The sequence below is a fragment of the Tamandua tetradactyla genome, chromosome 16, assembly GCF_023851605.1.
Source record: "Tamandua tetradactyla isolate mTamTet1 chromosome 16, mTamTet1.pri, whole genome shotgun sequence".
Lineage (NCBI taxonomy): Eukaryota > Metazoa > Chordata > Mammalia > Pilosa > Myrmecophagidae > Tamandua > Tamandua tetradactyla.
Window position 1 is genome coordinate 60515711 of NC_135342.1, and position 18854 is coordinate 60534564.

Consider the following 18854-nt stretch of genomic DNA (forward strand, 5'->3'; position numbering starts at 1 on the left):
TTATGTAGGTAGTGGAGGAGCTTACCCTACCTATAGGTATGCCTAAGAATTACTTCTGGAGGACTTCTTTTGTTGCTCAGATGGGGCTTCACTCTCTCTAAGCCCAACTCTGCATGTGAAATCATTGCCCTTCCCCCTACATGGGACATGGCATCCAGGGGTGAAAGTTTCCCTGGTGATGTGGGAGATGACTCCCAGCAATGACTCCAGTCCTGGACTGTGGGATCAACAATTCCATCCTGACCAAAAGGGGGAAAAGAAGTGTAACTAATAAAATATCAGTGGCAGAGAGTTCAAATAGAGTTGAGGCTACTCTGGAGGTTGCTCTTGCACAAGCTTCAGTTAGACATTGCTACCTATCCTAATCTGCCAAACCCCAATCAGGGCCATTCCAGCCATTCCTAAAGAACACCTAGGGCAATCAATATATAAGATACCACAAGGGTTCCATGCACTAGAGTAACTTTCCAGAAACCAGCAACTTCCAGACAGGTCTCTGGACCAGTTAAGTCCTGAAACCTAAAGGGCCCAGCCTCTTTAGAACATCAGATTGTTCCATCTCCCTACTCCACATTAATGACAGACCCTGCCAACATGAAAAGTTAGAATGGCCATAGCCCAAACACCCCTAAAGAGGGGGATAGAAAGATCAAAGGTGATGGTGGAGTTACACAGAGAAGATAGGATTTAACAAATGAATATGACTGCTGAATCATTAAATTGATATTTCTTTTAATCTCCAGTATCTTAGAACAGCTAGAAGTAAAAACCTAAATTGTGGAATTGTAACCCATGTCAAACTCTGAACTATGTTCTACAACTAATTGTGGTGCCATGCTTTGAAATGTTTTGCTTTTTTGTATATATGTTGTTTTTCACACAAAAAAAAGTGATGATAAAAAATACATATTCCTTCTAACTTCCAATGTTCTGGAGCACCTAGAAGGAAAAATTTGAGATGATATTATGGTAGTCCATGACAAAGTCTGGGATCTGTCCTGTAACTACTTATTGAAGAGTGCTTTGAAAACTATTGCTTTTTTATTTCTTTGCTTTGTTTAGATGTTATACAATAAAAAAGTAAAAAAAAAGCAGAATAGCTGTAAAAGCTTTCTACTTTGATATTCTGAGAACATTCCATTTCGACAGCTGATCAAATGGTATCTAAGTTAATGTTTAATACTTAGAATTTAGAAACTTTGCTATCTGAATATGCAGATTTTTTCCTTGTTGCCTCAATCTTAAATTGGTTTATGAAACACAGGCTTGTCAATGATTATATGGATACTTTATTTGAACATGCCTACAGTTAAGCTAACTAAGATATCCATTTTTGGTGGTTCTAAGTGAATTGTTTGTTTGCTTAAATAAAAAAATTAACAAAGAAAAAAAGAAGCAGTATAGCACTGTGGTTAAGACCATGGGCTCTGGAGCTGAATTTTCTAGGGTTCAAATCCTGGTTCTATCATTTATCAGCTGCCTAACAATATCCTCACCTATAAAATGGGGACAATGATAGATCTCTCTCAAAAGGCTGTTGTGAACATTAAATTTGCTAATACACAGAACAGTTTGTGGCATGGATTAAGTGCTCAAATGTTAAATTCTATTATGAAATACAAAAGAAAATAAGATCTGCTCCCTAAGTCTTTCAGATTATTTTTAAAGCAATGGGGTTATAATAGGATCTCATTTGATTTCTGATAGACATAATCTCTTCCCTAATAAAATATGTTTATTTCTAACATAAACAGATAATTTGTCTGTTACATAATTCGAAAACAGTGACTTACACATTTTGCAGTTTTATATACTTGCTCGAATCTGCAATCATATCAGGAATTGTACCTCGAACAGGCAAATTTCCTTGACCTTCCTTGGCAACAAATTCCTTTAAGGCACGAGCTAAAATCCAAAATGATGGCGTCTAAAATAGTAAGAAAAAATATATATATCATTAAGTGGCACTTCAATTTGACCGAAAGGTTTAGGCAGAATTATTTTTACATTTTTTTACTTGTTACCTGTTTGGTGATATTTATGCAGCGATCATCATTAAATATATCTTCAATACTGCTTGGGATCTAGCAAAGGAACATTAAAACATCTGCTTTTACTAAGAATTTTCCCATTTTTATTTTCAATGCTATTTTCTTCAGATAAGTTCTTTAAATTCTCAAATTGTAATCAAATACAATATTTAATTTTGTTTAGACTTTCATTTAGAATCATTACCAGGTGGAAATCCTATGGTTTAATAGGATTAAACCATTATGCTCACTGGTGCATATTTTAAAGACAGACCTACTATTTTACAACATAAATGGAGCCAAGAAGGGACCAAAGCAAATCTTTTTAAATGGTTACATTTGAAGATATAACAGACTATAGACATTAACCCTGATAAATGTCCAGCTCTTCATATTATTCCATCTTATCAGAAATCTAAAATCCCTGCACCCTAATTGATGACAGTTCAAAGAGACAACCACTCTAACAAAAACTGGATTATTAAATTAAGTACTTTTACTGCTAGCAAGAGCATCATAAATTAATTAAAACTACAGAAATTGTAGACAGTTGTGTGGAGAAAAATATTTATCACTGCCAACCTCCAAACTGATTTGTTTCTATTTCTGATCCCCTACTGTCTATTCTCTTCACAGCAGCCAGAATGCTATGTACGAAATATAAACCAGGTTATTCCAATTCCTGCTCAAATGTTCTAATGGCCCACAAGGTCCTGTCATGCCTCCCCAGACTCAAATCTATTATACCACTTTCCCTCTTATTCACTTGGTTCCAATCAACTTGCTTTCTTACTACTCCCTGAAGAAATGCCAAGCTTGATCCCACTTTAGGGCCTTTGCACATGTGCTTCCTCAGCTTGAAAAGTTCTTTCTTCAGACCTCTGTTACTTCACTCAGACTGCTACTTAAACACACGTCCTAAGAGAGTCTTTCCCTGACCCCCAACTAAAACTGCTTCCAGATCCCAAGCCCACTTCTCTACATCATCCTCTACCACTTTATTCTGCTCTTGGTTCATGGCACTTATCACTCACTCTCTGTGCATTTATCTGTCAAATTTAGTTTACTATCCCCCCATACACTAGAACCTTGTTTTATTTTATTTTCTTGAATTGTGATAAATTTTATATAAATGCAGCTCGTAAATGTATAAGTGCACACATTTTGCTAACTTTACACATACTTTTAACTGCCACCTGAATCAAAGTATAGAACAATGTCATTGCCCCAGAAAAAGCAAGAGCTTTTAACAACTAAGCAACACAGCTTCAAAGTTTGTAATAACAATCTACTTATTTTGAAAGCAGCATTTTTGCTGTTTTAAATTATAAGAAAATTCTAACTTTTAACCATCAGAAACTCCTATTCCAAAGCTCCTCAAAAACCTTACTGGCCGGACCTCAACAACAAAACAAATAATCCTCCAAATAATTTTTAAAGTGCATAGTGTAATTCAGAACTTCCATTATATTCAAATAGTTACTGTCACAAGTAGATAGACAGTAACAAGATTAAGTTTTTAGGTAACACTATTATGGTAACAAGATTTACTTTTTAGGTAACACTATTAAGACAAGATTAACTTTTTAGGTAACATCATTTTAGACCAGCAATATTTCACCTTCTTTATAAAATTTCTACTACAAACTGCCACTATTAACAAGGCATGTACTTCAACAATTAACTTACATAAAATTATTGTATCACTAGTGTATGCTGAAGCACTGGCATCCATCTTAACAAAGACAGCACAGACTCTTATTGAAACAAAATTCAATTTGTATTATAGATATTTATTTCAAATCAACTATACAACCAGGAAATATTAAGGTAAATTTTCATAATCAACTATTTCACATATGAGCACTTCAGAAAACACCTTTCTTATATGAATCCCTCAGCGAGTCTTTTAATACCTGAGTTGTATTTAGCGCTGTGTTCACATTTTTAATAGCTTCTTCAAAGTTCTCTTCATCTTCTGGAGACCCATTTTCATTCTTTAGAATTCCTATTAAAATAGAAATAGTTAGCAAACAACAATCCTTTTATTCTTACTTCTTCTCTCTCCTCAACTTTAGAAAAATAACCTAGTCAGATTCTGAAGGGAATATCAGAATACCGAACCTTAAGAAGAAATATGGCTAACTCAACAACAAAAAGACAAACAACCCAATTAAAACATGGGCAAAAGAGTTGAAGAAGCATTTCTCCAAAGATATACAGATGGCCAAAAAGCACAAGATAACATGATTAACACCATCGGCCATCAGGAAATGCAAATTAAAACCACAACAAGATACCATTTCACATCCACTAGAATGGCTATTATTTTAAAAATGGAAAATCACAAGTTCAGGAGAGGATGTGGAGAAATAGGAACACTTGTACATTGCTGGTGAGAATGTAAAATGGTACAGTTGCTGCGGAAAACAGTTTGATGGCTCCTCAGAAAATTAAGTATAGAATTACCATATGATCTGGCAATCCCAGATTGTATACTCTAAAGAACTGAAAGCAGGGACTTGAACAGTTATCTGCACACCAATGTTCACAGTGCATTATTCACAACTGCCAAAAGATGGAAGCAACGTAAGGGTCCGTCAACCAATAAATGGATAAATAAAATATGGTATGGACATATAATGGAATATAATTCAGCTGTAAAAACAAATGAAGATTTGATACATGCTATAACATAGATGAACCCTGAAGGCATCATGTTGAGTGAAATAAGCCTGACACAAAAGGACAAATATTGTATAATCTCACTGATATGATATAATTAGAACAAGGAAATTCATAGTCAGGAATAAGAATATAGGTTATCAGGGTCTGGGGTAGGGGTAGGGAATGGAGAGTTAATGCTTAATTGGTACAGAGTTTCTGGTTGGGGAGATGGAAGAATTTTGGTAATGGATAGTGGCAATGGTAGCACAACATTGTGAACGTAATTAATAGCACACAAATATATATGAATGTGGTTAAAAGGGAAAATTTTAGGTTGTATGCATTACACTAGAATAAAAATTTAAAAGACAAAAAAAATAGGACAGTGAATCCTAATGTAAACTATGGATTATAAATAACAAAACAATTACATATTCTTTCATGAATTGTTACAAAGGTGCCATAGTAATGCAAGATGTTTTATAATAGGGGGATATATGGGAACTCTGTATTTTCTGCATGATTCTTCTATAAACCTACATCATCTCTACTAAAACAATATATATGAAAAAAAAGAAGAAGAAATATAGCTTAGTAGTAGCCATTGCTAAAACTATACAAAGAGTGGCTCCTTAACCACCCTGAAGGAAAAGTAAAATAAAAGCTCATGACTGCATCATTTGACAAAAGTACTAGAGAAATGGAACAATTTGCTTTAAGCAATTCACTTTTCAAACTGTACATTTTATCACACTGATCATATTACCTTGTCTAATCAAATCTCTGAAGTCTTCTTTTTCTTTATATGTTTTAGGGATTCGTCCATTTGTCTAAATTGGTTTAAAAAATTTTAATCCAGTTATAAAAACTCAAAAATATGGAAATTGAGAGCCCAAAGTTTCCCCCATTCTCCCATCCATATGAGATTTTCATCATCAAATATAAACCTCAATGAAATCAGGAAGCTCACTTAATAGAAGACACAAACTATAGGTCATTTCTCCACATTCAGTCCCCACTGAATGACATTTACTAAAATTTCATTTTGTTAATAAAAAAATCAGCAACAAAGGAGGAACTGGTTGGATTTAAATTTGAAAGCACCTACCTCCCCTATAATCCCAAGTAAAAAAAAGCACAATCCCCCACCCTACTCCATTGAAATCCTTTATAATAATTTGAAAATACAGTCACATATAAAATTTCTTTTTTAAAAAAGGACATACTTCACTATACCACTGTGCTAAATATTTAGCTACAATCACAATCCAGGGAGTATGGCTATGGTCCTAAAAACAAGAGACAAATCAAAGAAAATGTCAGTATTAGTTAACATTAAATCTCACTACATTATCTCATTTGTAACAAACTAAACAACATTTATTGATAATTTCCTACTATGTACAGAATGATGAGTGGAGGGAAATGAAGTAGGTTAATCAAGACTGCTTCATAAATTATTTTACATGCAGTATCCAATTTAATCCTGATATGTCAGATATGTACTATGATTATCCCCATTATACCAGTAAGAAAACAGTCTCAGAGACTACTATCCCAAAATATAGCCCTCCCCTAAAATACAATCCAAATCTCTTGAATTTATATATACATCCTAGACTGTTTTCTGATGAACCAAATACATCTGCATTTTTTTTTTTTTAACATGGGCAGGCACCGGGGATCGAACCCGGGTCCTCTGGCATGGCAGGCAAGCATTCTTGCCTGCTAAACCAAAGTGGCCCGCCCTACATCTGCATTTTAATTAATATATGGAAAAATATATACATAGTCCTTAAATTATGCACTCTTATTGTTAAAAATATCGTTATTCCTATAATGAAATATGCAAAGTTGACTTGATAATTCTCAAACACTGAAAATACATTTCAAGAGGAATCAATTTGAACAAAGACCTACCCCAAATTCAAACTATTTTTAAAAGGTTTCATTTGTTTTGTTAAGAAAGGGAATGAGGAAGACCTCTGGAATATGTTAATATTCAATTTCTTGACCTGGGTGATTATTACAGTGATGTTTACTTTATGTACTTTTGTTCAATAAAAAAGTTTTTAAATTTGGGGAGAAAACTGATATATTTGAAATAAAGAAAGTAAAATGTGGTTGTGTAAAACCGAATGAAAAGAATATGGAGATTTACAGTATTTTCTCACTTTGGTGCAATTTTAAAACTTTAGGTTAAAAAAAATGGGTTAAATCTGTCTATAAATGGGAAGTCTCACACACATTACTAACCTTTTTTTCCATATGATCCAAATCATAAGACTGAAAATACTCTCTCAGTTCAGGAAATGGCTTATCCAGTCGTAGATCCTCTAATGCATTATCTGGGTGAGATTCTATTACTGTGAGGAAAAAAAAACAAAATCCAAAAGAAAAACTCACTTCTTCAATGGTACTGCTGGCAGTATGGGAATTTAGGAATTTTCTCACTTTGAATGGACATAGGGCCTGAAGGTTTTTTTTTCAATGTGTTACTGAGGTACAATTTCAAGATAGAGTAAAAGGCACAAATCTTAAGTGGCCCGTTGTGTGTCCAGCTTTGTATCCTTCCATAACACTAAGTAAAATAAATATTAAAGTCTAACTGTGGCTTTTGAGTCTGATTGTCACTTTGAATCTGAAGTTGTGCTGTTACAAACTTACCTTATAAATTAAAATTCTAAATTATCAAGTTTCTAAAACTATAGCTAAAATAATCAATAGTAAGCTCCATATACTCCGCAATTTTACCTGGATGTTCTTTTATAATGATCCTCATATAACCAACTAGTCCATATGTCCTACATATCAAAAGGGGGATTTGGGAATTCCAGAGGACATCTGCTAAACGTAGTAACGTACTGCAAAGAAAGAAAGCAAATAAATTAAAAATAAGCAAATAGATACCTGCCAAAAATGAAAATGCCTAAAATAAAGCAACTTTCTTATTCAAATAATAAATACAAAGATATGCCCACTGCCTTTGCATAAGCAGATCAAGGATGTACTGAAAAGCAAACAATTCCACAAGAGTACTGTCTCAAAGAAAGTATATCTTTTGGACTAGAGGGCTATGAAAGCTTCATCTTTTTATTAGGGAGAATGTTATAGAAAGACACTTTCTAACAATTTCTACAAAGAAGTAAAAAACAATTATAAAACCTTTATACACCTTCATAATGCTTTCTATAATCAATTCTAGGCAGTTTCCATTACTAACAACTTAGTGCTTTAAATTTAAGAAAAAAAGTTTCACATCTCAGTGTTTTTTTCTTTCCCTCCTTTTCAATCCAGGAAGATTTATAAGTGCTTCCAATTAAAGGTTGCTATAGAGTTCATGAATTTTTAAAACTATACCTTAGACTCTGCAGAGAAAAAACAAACAAACATGTAAATCTAGTAAGAGGTTAAAATAGAAATATTAACATAAAAATTTACCTTTCAGGGAGCTGAGTTGCAACCACAGCGGTAAACCTACAGAAAAACGAAGGATCATTGTCTAGAAGGTTCTCTGGACTCTAAATAGGATGGGGGGAAAAATCCAATTTTACATTCATAAAAATTGACTTGTAAAAAATTGAATTTTACATTCATATTGAACATGGCAGAAACAGTTATTTTAGAACAAATGAGGCAATATACTAAACTCACACACAGTTAAAGTAATTCAACTCTCAACTAAACATAAATGATACAAAGACTAAAAGTTCTAAATTCCTAGGGCTTTGAGTATTAAAATACAATTCAGCACAGAAATAATGTGTATACAAATGTACCTCTTCCACAAAACTTCCAGAGACATCATTATTTAATTCTTGTAAGAATTCCATGGCAGCTTGACCTCGGTTCTTTTTAAAAACAAAGCATTTAACTCGAATTAGAGAAAATCTGGTTACAATGTAACACCCAATTTACAGGTCATGCATATGCATTGTAAAACTACTGAAATTTCACGCATAGGTATGACAACTCTGCTTTCTACAGTGTTTAAACTGGGACTCAACCAGAATATTACTTAAAACAGCTAAACCGTCATTATTCAGTCCTTAAACAGCTACATGATTTGCACTCCACTTTTCTGACTAGGCAACTGACCAGAAAACCCTGAATAACAGTAAGGGACATCTGGGTCAAGTTCACTCATTTTGATCGCCTATATCTACAATTGTCTACCACAGAAGTCAATCATTAAAGAAAGTGTTTTTTATATTCAGAATATTGTTGTGCTAAGGTGACTAATACATGGTTTGTAACATTTTTAATACGAAACATAAAAACAAAGGGTATTCTGGTTAATTCTTTGTTTAAAACTGTTAGCCAGAGTAGTCTATTCTCTGAATTTATCATTATTAAAGATGTAGCTTTAATACAGGAATACAGTATAAAAACACAGATAATATTTCTATGTTTTAAACTACCAAGCAGTTATATAAAGATTTACAAGATTACAAAAATGAGCTAATTCAACTTTTTTCATCAGACAAATAATAAACTCTTTTAAAGACAAAATTTTTCAAGCAATCAAACATAATGGCATCATCATAACATGAGCTGATTCTCACACACAGCTATATTCTATAACAAATTGTTTTACCTTGCCAATACTGCTTCTTTGAAGAAAAAAACTAAAATTGATAATAAAAAAGAATTAAAGACTTATTTAACTACAAAGGAAAGGTTATTATAATGCCAGGTATATTTTATTCAGAGTATAAAACAAATTGTATTTCTATTACAGATTTTAGTTTTTTATACATGGTATCAAAATCTTATAGTAAAGAAATGTTTAACTTCATTAGAACCATTTTCCAAACTCATTTGACCATGGAATCCATTTACTCATTTAACAGTTGTTAACATTACCTAGACTCAGTGTTCCACCATTTCTGCAAGTAACCATAACAGATTTATTCAGGTTTCCTCCCCCACATTTCTACATCACGTCCCAAGGTCCGGATCAGAGTCAAGGTGCAATTTATGGCACAAACTCCCTGGCTCCCTAAGAAACAGAAACCTTATCCTTAGCAAATCCTGCTCTAACCAACCAAGCAAATGGCCCACAAACTGAGATTAAGTAAGCAAAGATAACAGGACTTTTTCTTTATAAATACCAATAAAAGGGAGGTGTTATAGGTAGGTGAAATATATACTACCATCCAAAGAAAAGACATCAAAGTTCAACATGAACCAGCTTGTTTTTCCTTGATCTACCCATTGTTGTTGCTTACTGAAAAATACAATGAGAAATCCCAGACTCCAAGTCCCTGAAAAGGAAACTTGAAAGCCAAATTTGGAAACGCCCTGAAAGCCTAAACATGATCATCTTTAAAGAATAATATCCAGGCCATCTTTAAAACAGCATTTTTATGGAGATAGTGTAGTGTAGAGAAAGATACACTTTGACTAAGCTTAAGATACCACAAATAAAAAATACTGTTTTCATTATTCTTGTAATACAGAAATACAATTATTTTTAATCATATATTAACATCTAGCAATCCATGCAAGGAATTAGGAAGTGTCCAGATTTTCACAAATAAAGGAATAATGACTATCTTTTGTATTTATAACAATAAAGATGATAATAATGTATACCTTTTATTATCAACTTATTTGCCAGACACCTTGCTAGCACCGTATTAACTCATTTCATCCTTGCTGCACTCCTAATAACATAGGGACTATTTCCACCTGAGAATCAAGTCCCCATGCTAGAGAAGGTGAAGCTAGAATTCAGGCCCTGCCCTCCCTTTACAGTGTACTGCCTTCCCTACTATATGTATATTTGAAAAGGATAGAACATACTTGTTTCCAGCATCTTCTCCACTGACCTGATTTCCATCAATAATTGTAAATGAACCAATACCTGGAAGACAAAATAGAGTCAACAGTATACAGTTCTACTGAGATGGTATAATCTAAAAAAAAAAAAAGAGTATACAGTTCTATTACAAAACCTTAAAAGAAACAAATTTACAGCACAACCACCAAACTATATTACCTGGTAGTACCAAGTTTTTAAGAATTTCAGTTCCTGTGGCTGTTGCATTTATTAGGCAAACATGAGCAGATTCTAAAGCTTCTTGCCCGTGATCACCCCACAACCTACAAAACAAGACACAAATTCAACATCTTTAAAAATTCCACAAAAATTCAAATTTCTATTTGGACAGTGATCTTTGGTTTTTAAAGTGTTCTTGCAAAAAGAAACTGATGTGATAACTAGGGTAACCATGTGAGATAGGACAGCAGATGTTACTGCTGTTTATATAACTGAGTAACCTAAGACTCAGGTTGATGTCTTGCATAGGTGGGAGGTAGGTCAAATCAGAATTAAGAACTTGGGTCTTCTGGCTTCCTGTCCTTTACTTTTTTCAAATCAGGTAACATACAAAACAGAAAGTCTGCAGATAGACGTCATAACTTAATAACGTTAAAAAAGTATTCTGGATTTGAAACCTATTCTGTTTTCTATTTCATTTCTACTTAAGTTGTATGGATCCAGGACATTTAGGATCTTGACTGGGATCTTAACACAGGGCTTACCATTGTGGCCTCTGCAAAAGGACGCAAAAAGTTCAACAGGAAAACTGAATATTTTTTTTTACATGGGCAGGCACCGGGAATTGAACCCGGGTCCTCGGGCATGGCAGGCAAGCACTCTTACCTGCTGAGCCACCGTGGCCCACCCAAAAACTGAAAGTTTTAATCTGAAAAGCCTCGCATCTATTTCTACAGGCGTACTTTAAAATATAATGCCGGGACTTCCGGAGAAGATGGCGGCTTAGTAAGACGCGCGGGTCTTACTTCCTCCTTCAGAACAGCTACTAGGGGAGTAGAAACGATACAGAACAGCTCCCGGAGCCACGACAGAGATCAAGAAGACAGCGTACCCCATTCTGGAACGGCTGACTGGCTGGAGAACCTGCTCCGGTGAGATCGCCGAGTGGCGCGGGCTTCCCCAGGCCGGGGCGGCAAGCGGCCGGAGTCCCTCCCTTCCTCCTTCCCGGGCCAGCTGGGAGAATTGGACAGGCGGTCCCCTCAAGCCGCGGTGGCTGGCGCCCCGCCACGCGCGGCCCCCTGGACCAACTGGGAGAATTGGATCGGAGATCCCCAGGCCGCGGAGAACGGTGACCGGGGTCCCGTCCAAACACGTGGCTTCCCGGTCCGGCTGGGAACGGTGCACTCTCCCCGGCCGCGGTGGCTGGCGCCCTCCCACCACACTTGGCGCCCCGGGCCGGCTAGGAGATTCAGACAGGCGCTCTCCCGGGCTGCGGCGGCCAGCGATCCTCCCCGCGTTCGGATCCCTGGGCCGGCTGGCACTCTTCCAAGCCGCTTCGGCTGGTGAACCTCCGCCCGGTGAGAGTTTTCAAAAGTTAAAGGACCCAAAGCACCTTTTACTGGTGGGACCCGCAGACAAACAAGTGCTATGAACGCCAGCTACTGGGCGGGTTAAGAAAAACAGAACCCAGAGATTTCACAGAAAAATCTTTCAACCTGTTGGGTCCAACACCCAGGTAAATCTGACTAAATGCCCAGACGCCAGCAGAAGATAACGGATCACGCTCAGAAAATTGAAAATATGGCCCAGTCAAAGCAACAAACCAATAGTTCAAATGAGATACAAGAGCTGAGACAACTAATGCTGACTATACGAACAGAAATGGAAAATCTCTTCAAAAACGAAATCGATAAATTGAGGGAGGACATGAAGAAGGCATGGGATCAACAAAAGGAAGAAATAGAAAAACTGAAAAAACAAATCACAGAACTTATGGAAGTGAAGGATAAAGTAGAAAAGATGGAAAAAACAATGGATACCAACAATGACAGATTTAAAGAGACAGAAGATAGAATTAGTGATTTGGAGGATGGAACATCTGCATTCCAAAAAGAAACAGAAACTATAGGGAAAAGAATGGAAAAATTTGAACAGGGGATCAGGGAAGTGAATGACAATATGAAGTGCACAAATATACGTGTTGTGAGTGTCCCAGAAGGAGAAGAGAAGGGAAAAGGAGGAGAAAAGTTAATGGAAGAAATTATCACTGAAAATTTCCCAACTCTTATGAAAGACCTAAAATTACAGATCCAAGAAGTGCAGCGCACCCCAAAGAGAATAGACCCAAATAGGCGTTCTCCAAGACACTTACTAGTTAGAATGTCAGAGGTCAAAGAGAAAGAGAGGATCTTGAAAGCAGCAAGAGAAAAACAATCCATCACATACAAGGGAAACCCAATAAGACTATGTGTAGATTTCTCAGCAGAAACCATGGAAGCTAGAAGACAGTGGGATGATATATTTAAATTACTAAAAGAGAAAAACTGCCAACCAAGACTCCTATATCCAGCAAAATTGTCCTTCAAAAATGAGGGAGAAATTAAAACATTCTCAGACAAAAAGTCACTGAGAGAATTTGTGACCAAGAGACCAGCTCTGCAAGAAATACTAAAGGGAGCACTAGAGTCGGATATGAAAAGACAGAAGAGAGAGGTATGGAGAAGAGTGTAGAAAGAAGGAAAATCAGATATGATGTACATAATACAAAAAACAAAATGTTAGAGGAAAATATTATCCAAACAGTAATAACACTAAATGTTAATGGACTGAATCCCCAATCAAAAGACATAGACTGGCAGAATGGATTAAAAAAAAGGATCCTTCTAAATGCTGTCTACAGGAAACACATCTTAGACCCAAAGATAAACATAGGTTGAAAGTGAAAGATTGGGAAAAGATATTTCATGCAAATAACAACCAGAAAAGAGCAGTAGTAGCTATACTAATATCCAACAAATTAGACTTCAAATGTAAAACAGTTAAAAGAGACAAAGAAGGACACTACCTACTAATAAAAGGAACAATTAAACAAGAAAACATAACAATCATAAATATTTACGCACTGAACCGGAATGCCCCTAAATACGTGAGGAATACACTGCAAACACTGAAAAGGGAAATAGACACATATACCATAATAGTTGGAGACTTCAATTCACCACTCTCATCAATGGACAGAACATCTAGACAGAGGATCAATAAAGAAACAGAGAATCTGAATATTACTATAAATGAGCTAGACTTAACAGACATTTACAGGACATTACATCCCACAACAGCAGGATACACCTTTTTCTCAAGTGCTCATGGATCATTCTCAAAGATAGACCATATGCTGGGTCACAAAGCAAGTCTCAACAAATTTAAAAAGATTGAAATCATACACAACACTTTCTCGGATCATAAAGGAATGAAGTTGGAAATCAATAATAGGCAGAGTGCCAGAAAATTCACAAATACGTGGAGGCTCAACAACACACTCTTAAACAACGAGTGGGTCAAAGAAGAAATTACAAGAGAAATTAGTAAATACCTCAAGGCGAATGAAAATGAAAACACAACATATCAAAACCTGTGGGACGCAGCAAAGGCAGTGCTAAGAGGGAAATTTATTGCCCTAAATGTCTATATCAGAAAAGAAGAAAAGTCAAAAATTCAGGAATTTACTGTCCACTTGGAAGAACTGGAGAAAGAACAGCAAACTAACCCCAAAGCAAGCAAAAGGAAAGAAATAACAAAGATTAGAGCAGAAATAAATGAAATTGAAAACATGAAAACAATAGAGAAAATCAATAAGACCAGAAGTTGGTTCTATGAGAAAATCAATAAGATTGATGGGCCCCTATCAAGATTGACAAAAAGAAGAAGAGAGAGGATGCAAATAAATAAGATCAGAAATGGAAGAGGAGACATAACTACTGACCTCACAGAAATAAAGGAGGTAATAACAGGATACTATGAACAACTTTACGCTAATAAATACAACAATTTAGATGAAATGGACGGGTTCCTGGAAAGACATGAACAACCAACTTTGACTCAAGAAGAAATAGATGACCTCAACAAACCAATCACAAGTAAAGAAATTGAATTAGTCATTCAAAAGCTTCCTAAAAAGAAAAGTCCAGGACCAGACGGCTTCACATGTGAATTCTATCAAACATTCCAGAAAGAATTAGTACCAACTCTCCTCAAACTCTTCAAAAAAATCGAAGTGGAGGGAAAACTACCTAATTCATTCTATGAAACCAACATCACCCTCATACCAAAACCAGGCAAAGATATTACAAAAAAGAAAACTACAGACCAATCTCTCTAATGAATATCGATGCAAAAATTCTCAATAAAATTCTAGCAAATCGTATCCAACAACACATTAAAAGAATTATACATCATGACCAAGTAGGATTCATCCCAGGTATGCAAGGATGGTTCAACATAAGAAAATCAATTAATGTAATACACCACATCAACAAATCAAAGCAGAAAAATCACATGATCATCTCAATTGATGCAGAGAAGGCATTTGACAAGATTCAACATCCTTTCCTGTTGAAAACACTTCAAAAGATAGGAATACAAGGGAACTTCCTTAAAATGATAGAGGGAATATATGAAAAACCCACAGCTAATATCATCCTCAATGGGGAAAAATTGAAAACTTTCCCCCTAAGATCAGGAACAAGACAAGGATGTCCATTATCACCACTATTATTCAACATCGTGTTGGAGGTTCTAGCCAGAGCTATTAGACAAGAAAAAGAAATACAAGGCATCAAAATTGGAAAGGAAGAAGTAAAACTATCACTGTTTGCAGACGATATGATACTATACGTTGAAAACCCAGAAAATCCACAACAAAACTACTAGAGCTAATAAATGAGTACAGCAAAGTAACAGGTTACAAGATCAACATTCAAAAATCTGCAGCATTTCTATACACTAGCAATGAACAAGCGGAGGGGGAAATCAAGAAACGAATTCCATTTACAATCGCAACTAAAAGAATAAAATACCTAGGAATAAATTTAACTAAAGAGACAAAAAACCTATACGAAGAAAACTACAAAAAACTGTTAAAAGAAATCACAGAAGACCTAAATAGATGGAAGGGCATACCGTGTTCATGGATTGGAAGACTAAATATAGTTAAGATGTCAGTCCTACCTAAATTGATTTACAGATTCAATGCAATACCAATCAAAATCCCAACAACTTATTTTTCAGAAATAGAAAAACCAATAAGCAAATTTATCTGGAAGGGCAGGGTACCCTGAATTGCTAAAAACATCTTGAGGAAAAAAAACGAAGCTGGAGGTCTCGCGCTGCCTGACTTTAAAGCATATTATGAAGCCACAGTGGTCAAAACAGCATGGTATTGGCATAAAGATAGATATATCAACCAATGGAATCGAATAGAGTGCTCAGATATAGACCCTCTCATCTATGGACATTTGATCTTTGATAAGGCAGTCAAGTCAACTCACCTGGGACAGAACAGTCTCTTCAATAAATGGTGCATAGAGAACTGGATATCCATATGCAAGAGAATGAAAGAAGTCCCGTATCTCACACCCTATACAAAAGTTAACTCAAAATGGATCAAAGATCTAAACATTAGGTCTAAGACCATAAAACAGTTAGAGGAAAATGTAGGGAGATATCTTATGAAACTTACAATTGGAGGCAGTTTTATGGACCTTAAACCTAAAGCAAGAGCACTGAAGAAGGAAAGAAATAAATGGGAGCTCCTCAAAATTGAACACTTTTGTGCATCAAAGAACTTCATCAAGAAAGTAGAAAGACAGCCTACACAATGGGAGACAATATTTGGAAACGACATATCAGATAAAGGTCTAGTATCCAGAATTTATAAAGAGATTGTTCAACTCAACAACAAAAAGACAGCCAACCCAATTACAAAATGGGAAAAAGACTTGAACAGACACCTCTCAGAAGAGGAAATACAAATGGCCAAAAGGCACATGAAGAGATGCTCAATGTCCCTGGCCATTAGAGAAATGCAAATCAAAACCACAATGAGATATCATCTCACATCCACCAGAATAGCCATTATCAACAAAACAGAAAATGACAAGTGCTGGAGAGGATGCGGAGAAAGAGGCACACTTATCCACTGTTGGTGGGAATGTCAAATGGTGCAACCACTGTGGAAGGCAGTTTGGCGGTTCCTCAAAAAGCTGAATATAGAATTGCCATATGACCCAGCAATACCATTGCTAGGTATCTACTCAAAGGACTTAAGGGCAAAGACACAAACGGACATTTGCACACCAATGTTTATAGCAGCGTTATTTACAATTGCAAAGAGATGGAAACAGCCAAAATGTCCATCAACAGACGAGTGGCTAAACAAACTGTGGTATATACATACGATGGAATATTATGCAGCTTTAAGACAGAATAAACTTATGAAGCATGTAATAACATGGATGGACCTAGAGAATATTATGCTGAGTGAGTCTAGCCAAAAACTAAAGGACAAATCCTGTATGGTCCCACTGATGTGAACCAACATTCGAGAATAAACTTGGAATATGTCAATGGTAACAGAGTCCAGCAGGAGTTAGAAACAGGGTAAGATAATGGGTAATTGGAGCTGAAGGGATACAGACTGTGCAACAGGACTAGATACAAAAACTCAAAAATGGACAGCACAATAATACCTAATTGTAAAGTAATCATGTTAAAACACTGAATGAAGCTGCATCTGAGCTATAGGTTTGTTTTTTTTTTTTTGTCTGTCTGTTTGTTTGTCTTTTTTTTCTTTTCTTTTTTTTTTACTATTATTATTTTTATTTTTTCTCTATATTAACATTCTATATCTTTTTCTGTTGTTTTGCTAGTTCTTTTCCTAAATTGATGCAAATGTACTAACAAATGATGATCATGCATCTATGTGATGATGTTAAGAATTACTGATTGCATATGTAGAATGGAATGATTTCTAAATGTTGGGTTAATTTCATTTTTTTTCTTTAATTAATAAAAATATATATATATAATGCCCTATGAGCATTCCAATTAAATGATTAATAAACACAAACTTTAACAAACACAAGGAAGTATTATGACTTAGAAATGTATGGATGGCACAGCTTGAGTCACACCAGCATATCATTAACAAGGCATGTTCATAATCATGACCCGCTTCCCTTCACCCAGAAAACCAATTAACTAATTTATCTTTTCTTCTCAGTATAGGGAGAACCCAAATCATCAGAAAACTGTCACAGCAAACAGATATTAGCAGCCTGGAAGACAGATTGGATTTTAATTGTGCCTTTCCTATCACTTGATCTAAGCAGACTTACCCTTATTGTGCAGCTGGAATGTCCTCCAGAGCACATCACAACCTGTTACTGCCTATTTAGTTTTTATTTCCTGAACATTCATCTTTTCATGCTATTCTAAGCTCCATAAGTGCCTGAATCACTCCCTCTGTTCACCACTGGACCCCAATGACTGGCACAGTGTCTTGCCCAGAGTAAATGATCAATAGAGAACTGTTGAATGAATGCAGGAATAGACCAAAAAAGCTAAATGGACTGGAAAACATCTTTATTTTCTATGAGGGCAGGGCACAAACCTGACATTTGGTTGATGGATGCTTGAATAGTAGGAGAGTGATCCTAAATTATTATCACCAGGTTATCTCTCAGGAACATGTTCCAAGAAAAGGGCCAGGTACAGCCGCTATGGAAGGCAGTTTGGCAGTACCTTAGGAAATTGAATATTGAGTTGCTATACGACCCAGCAATACCACTACTGATATACCCAGAAGAGCTGAAAGCAGTGACACAAACAGATATTTGCACACCAGTGTTCATAGCAGCATTATTCACAATCGCTAAAAGATGGAAACAATCCAAGTGCCCATCAACAGATGAGTGGATAAACAAAATGTGGTATATACATACAATGGAATATTATGCAGCAGTAAAAAAAAATGAGGTCCTGAAGCATATGACAACATGGATGAAACTTAAGGACATAATGCTGAGCAAAATAAGCCAGAAACAAAAAGATAGATACTGTATGATTTTGTTATTATGACCTTGGTAAAGGTAAACTCAGAGGCTTATAGAACATAGGGGGCCTAGAGATACACAGAAACTAGACATGGGTGAATGGTTAGCTAATGAGGTTGAACTTAGATGTAAAGGAATAGACAGAAGTGAAGGCAGTTTATTAGTGGGTTTATAAGTAATATTGCCATATTGAAGGTGAACATGATTGAAAGGGGTTGTACAGAGCCATGTATCCCACCAATTAATACTACAAATATACAT

The 18854-nt window shown here is 35.7% G+C and overlaps 1 protein-coding gene across 3 annotated transcripts in view; it reads right to left on the reverse strand.

Moving 5' to 3' along the window:
* Positions 1–18854, reverse strand: part of NAE1 (NEDD8 activating enzyme E1 subunit 1) — a 32757-nt gene that overhangs the window by 9029 nt on the left and 4874 nt on the right. The window contains exons 2-13 of one of the 3 annotated variants that reach the window (XM_077132660.1): positions 10702–10805; positions 10506–10566; positions 9295–9325; positions 8477–8548; positions 8139–8218; positions 7452–7561; positions 6954–7063; positions 5924–5986; positions 5464–5527; positions 3947–4038; positions 2025–2084; positions 1794–1927 (exon numbers count right to left, since the gene is read on the reverse strand). In XM_077132660.1, the coding sequence (XP_076988775.1) occupies positions 1794–1927; positions 2025–2084; positions 3947–4038; positions 5464–5527; positions 5924–5986; positions 6954–7063; positions 7452–7561; positions 8139–8218; positions 8477–8548; positions 9295–9325; positions 10506–10566; positions 10702–10805 (981 nt within the window). The remainder of the gene's footprint in view (positions 1–1793; positions 1928–2024; positions 2085–3946; positions 4039–5463; positions 5528–5923; positions 5987–6953; positions 7064–7451; positions 7562–8138; positions 8219–8476; positions 8549–9294; positions 9326–10505; positions 10567–10701; positions 10806–18854) is intronic. The other 2 variants (XM_077132662.1, XM_077132661.1) reach the window with 2 other exon arrangements.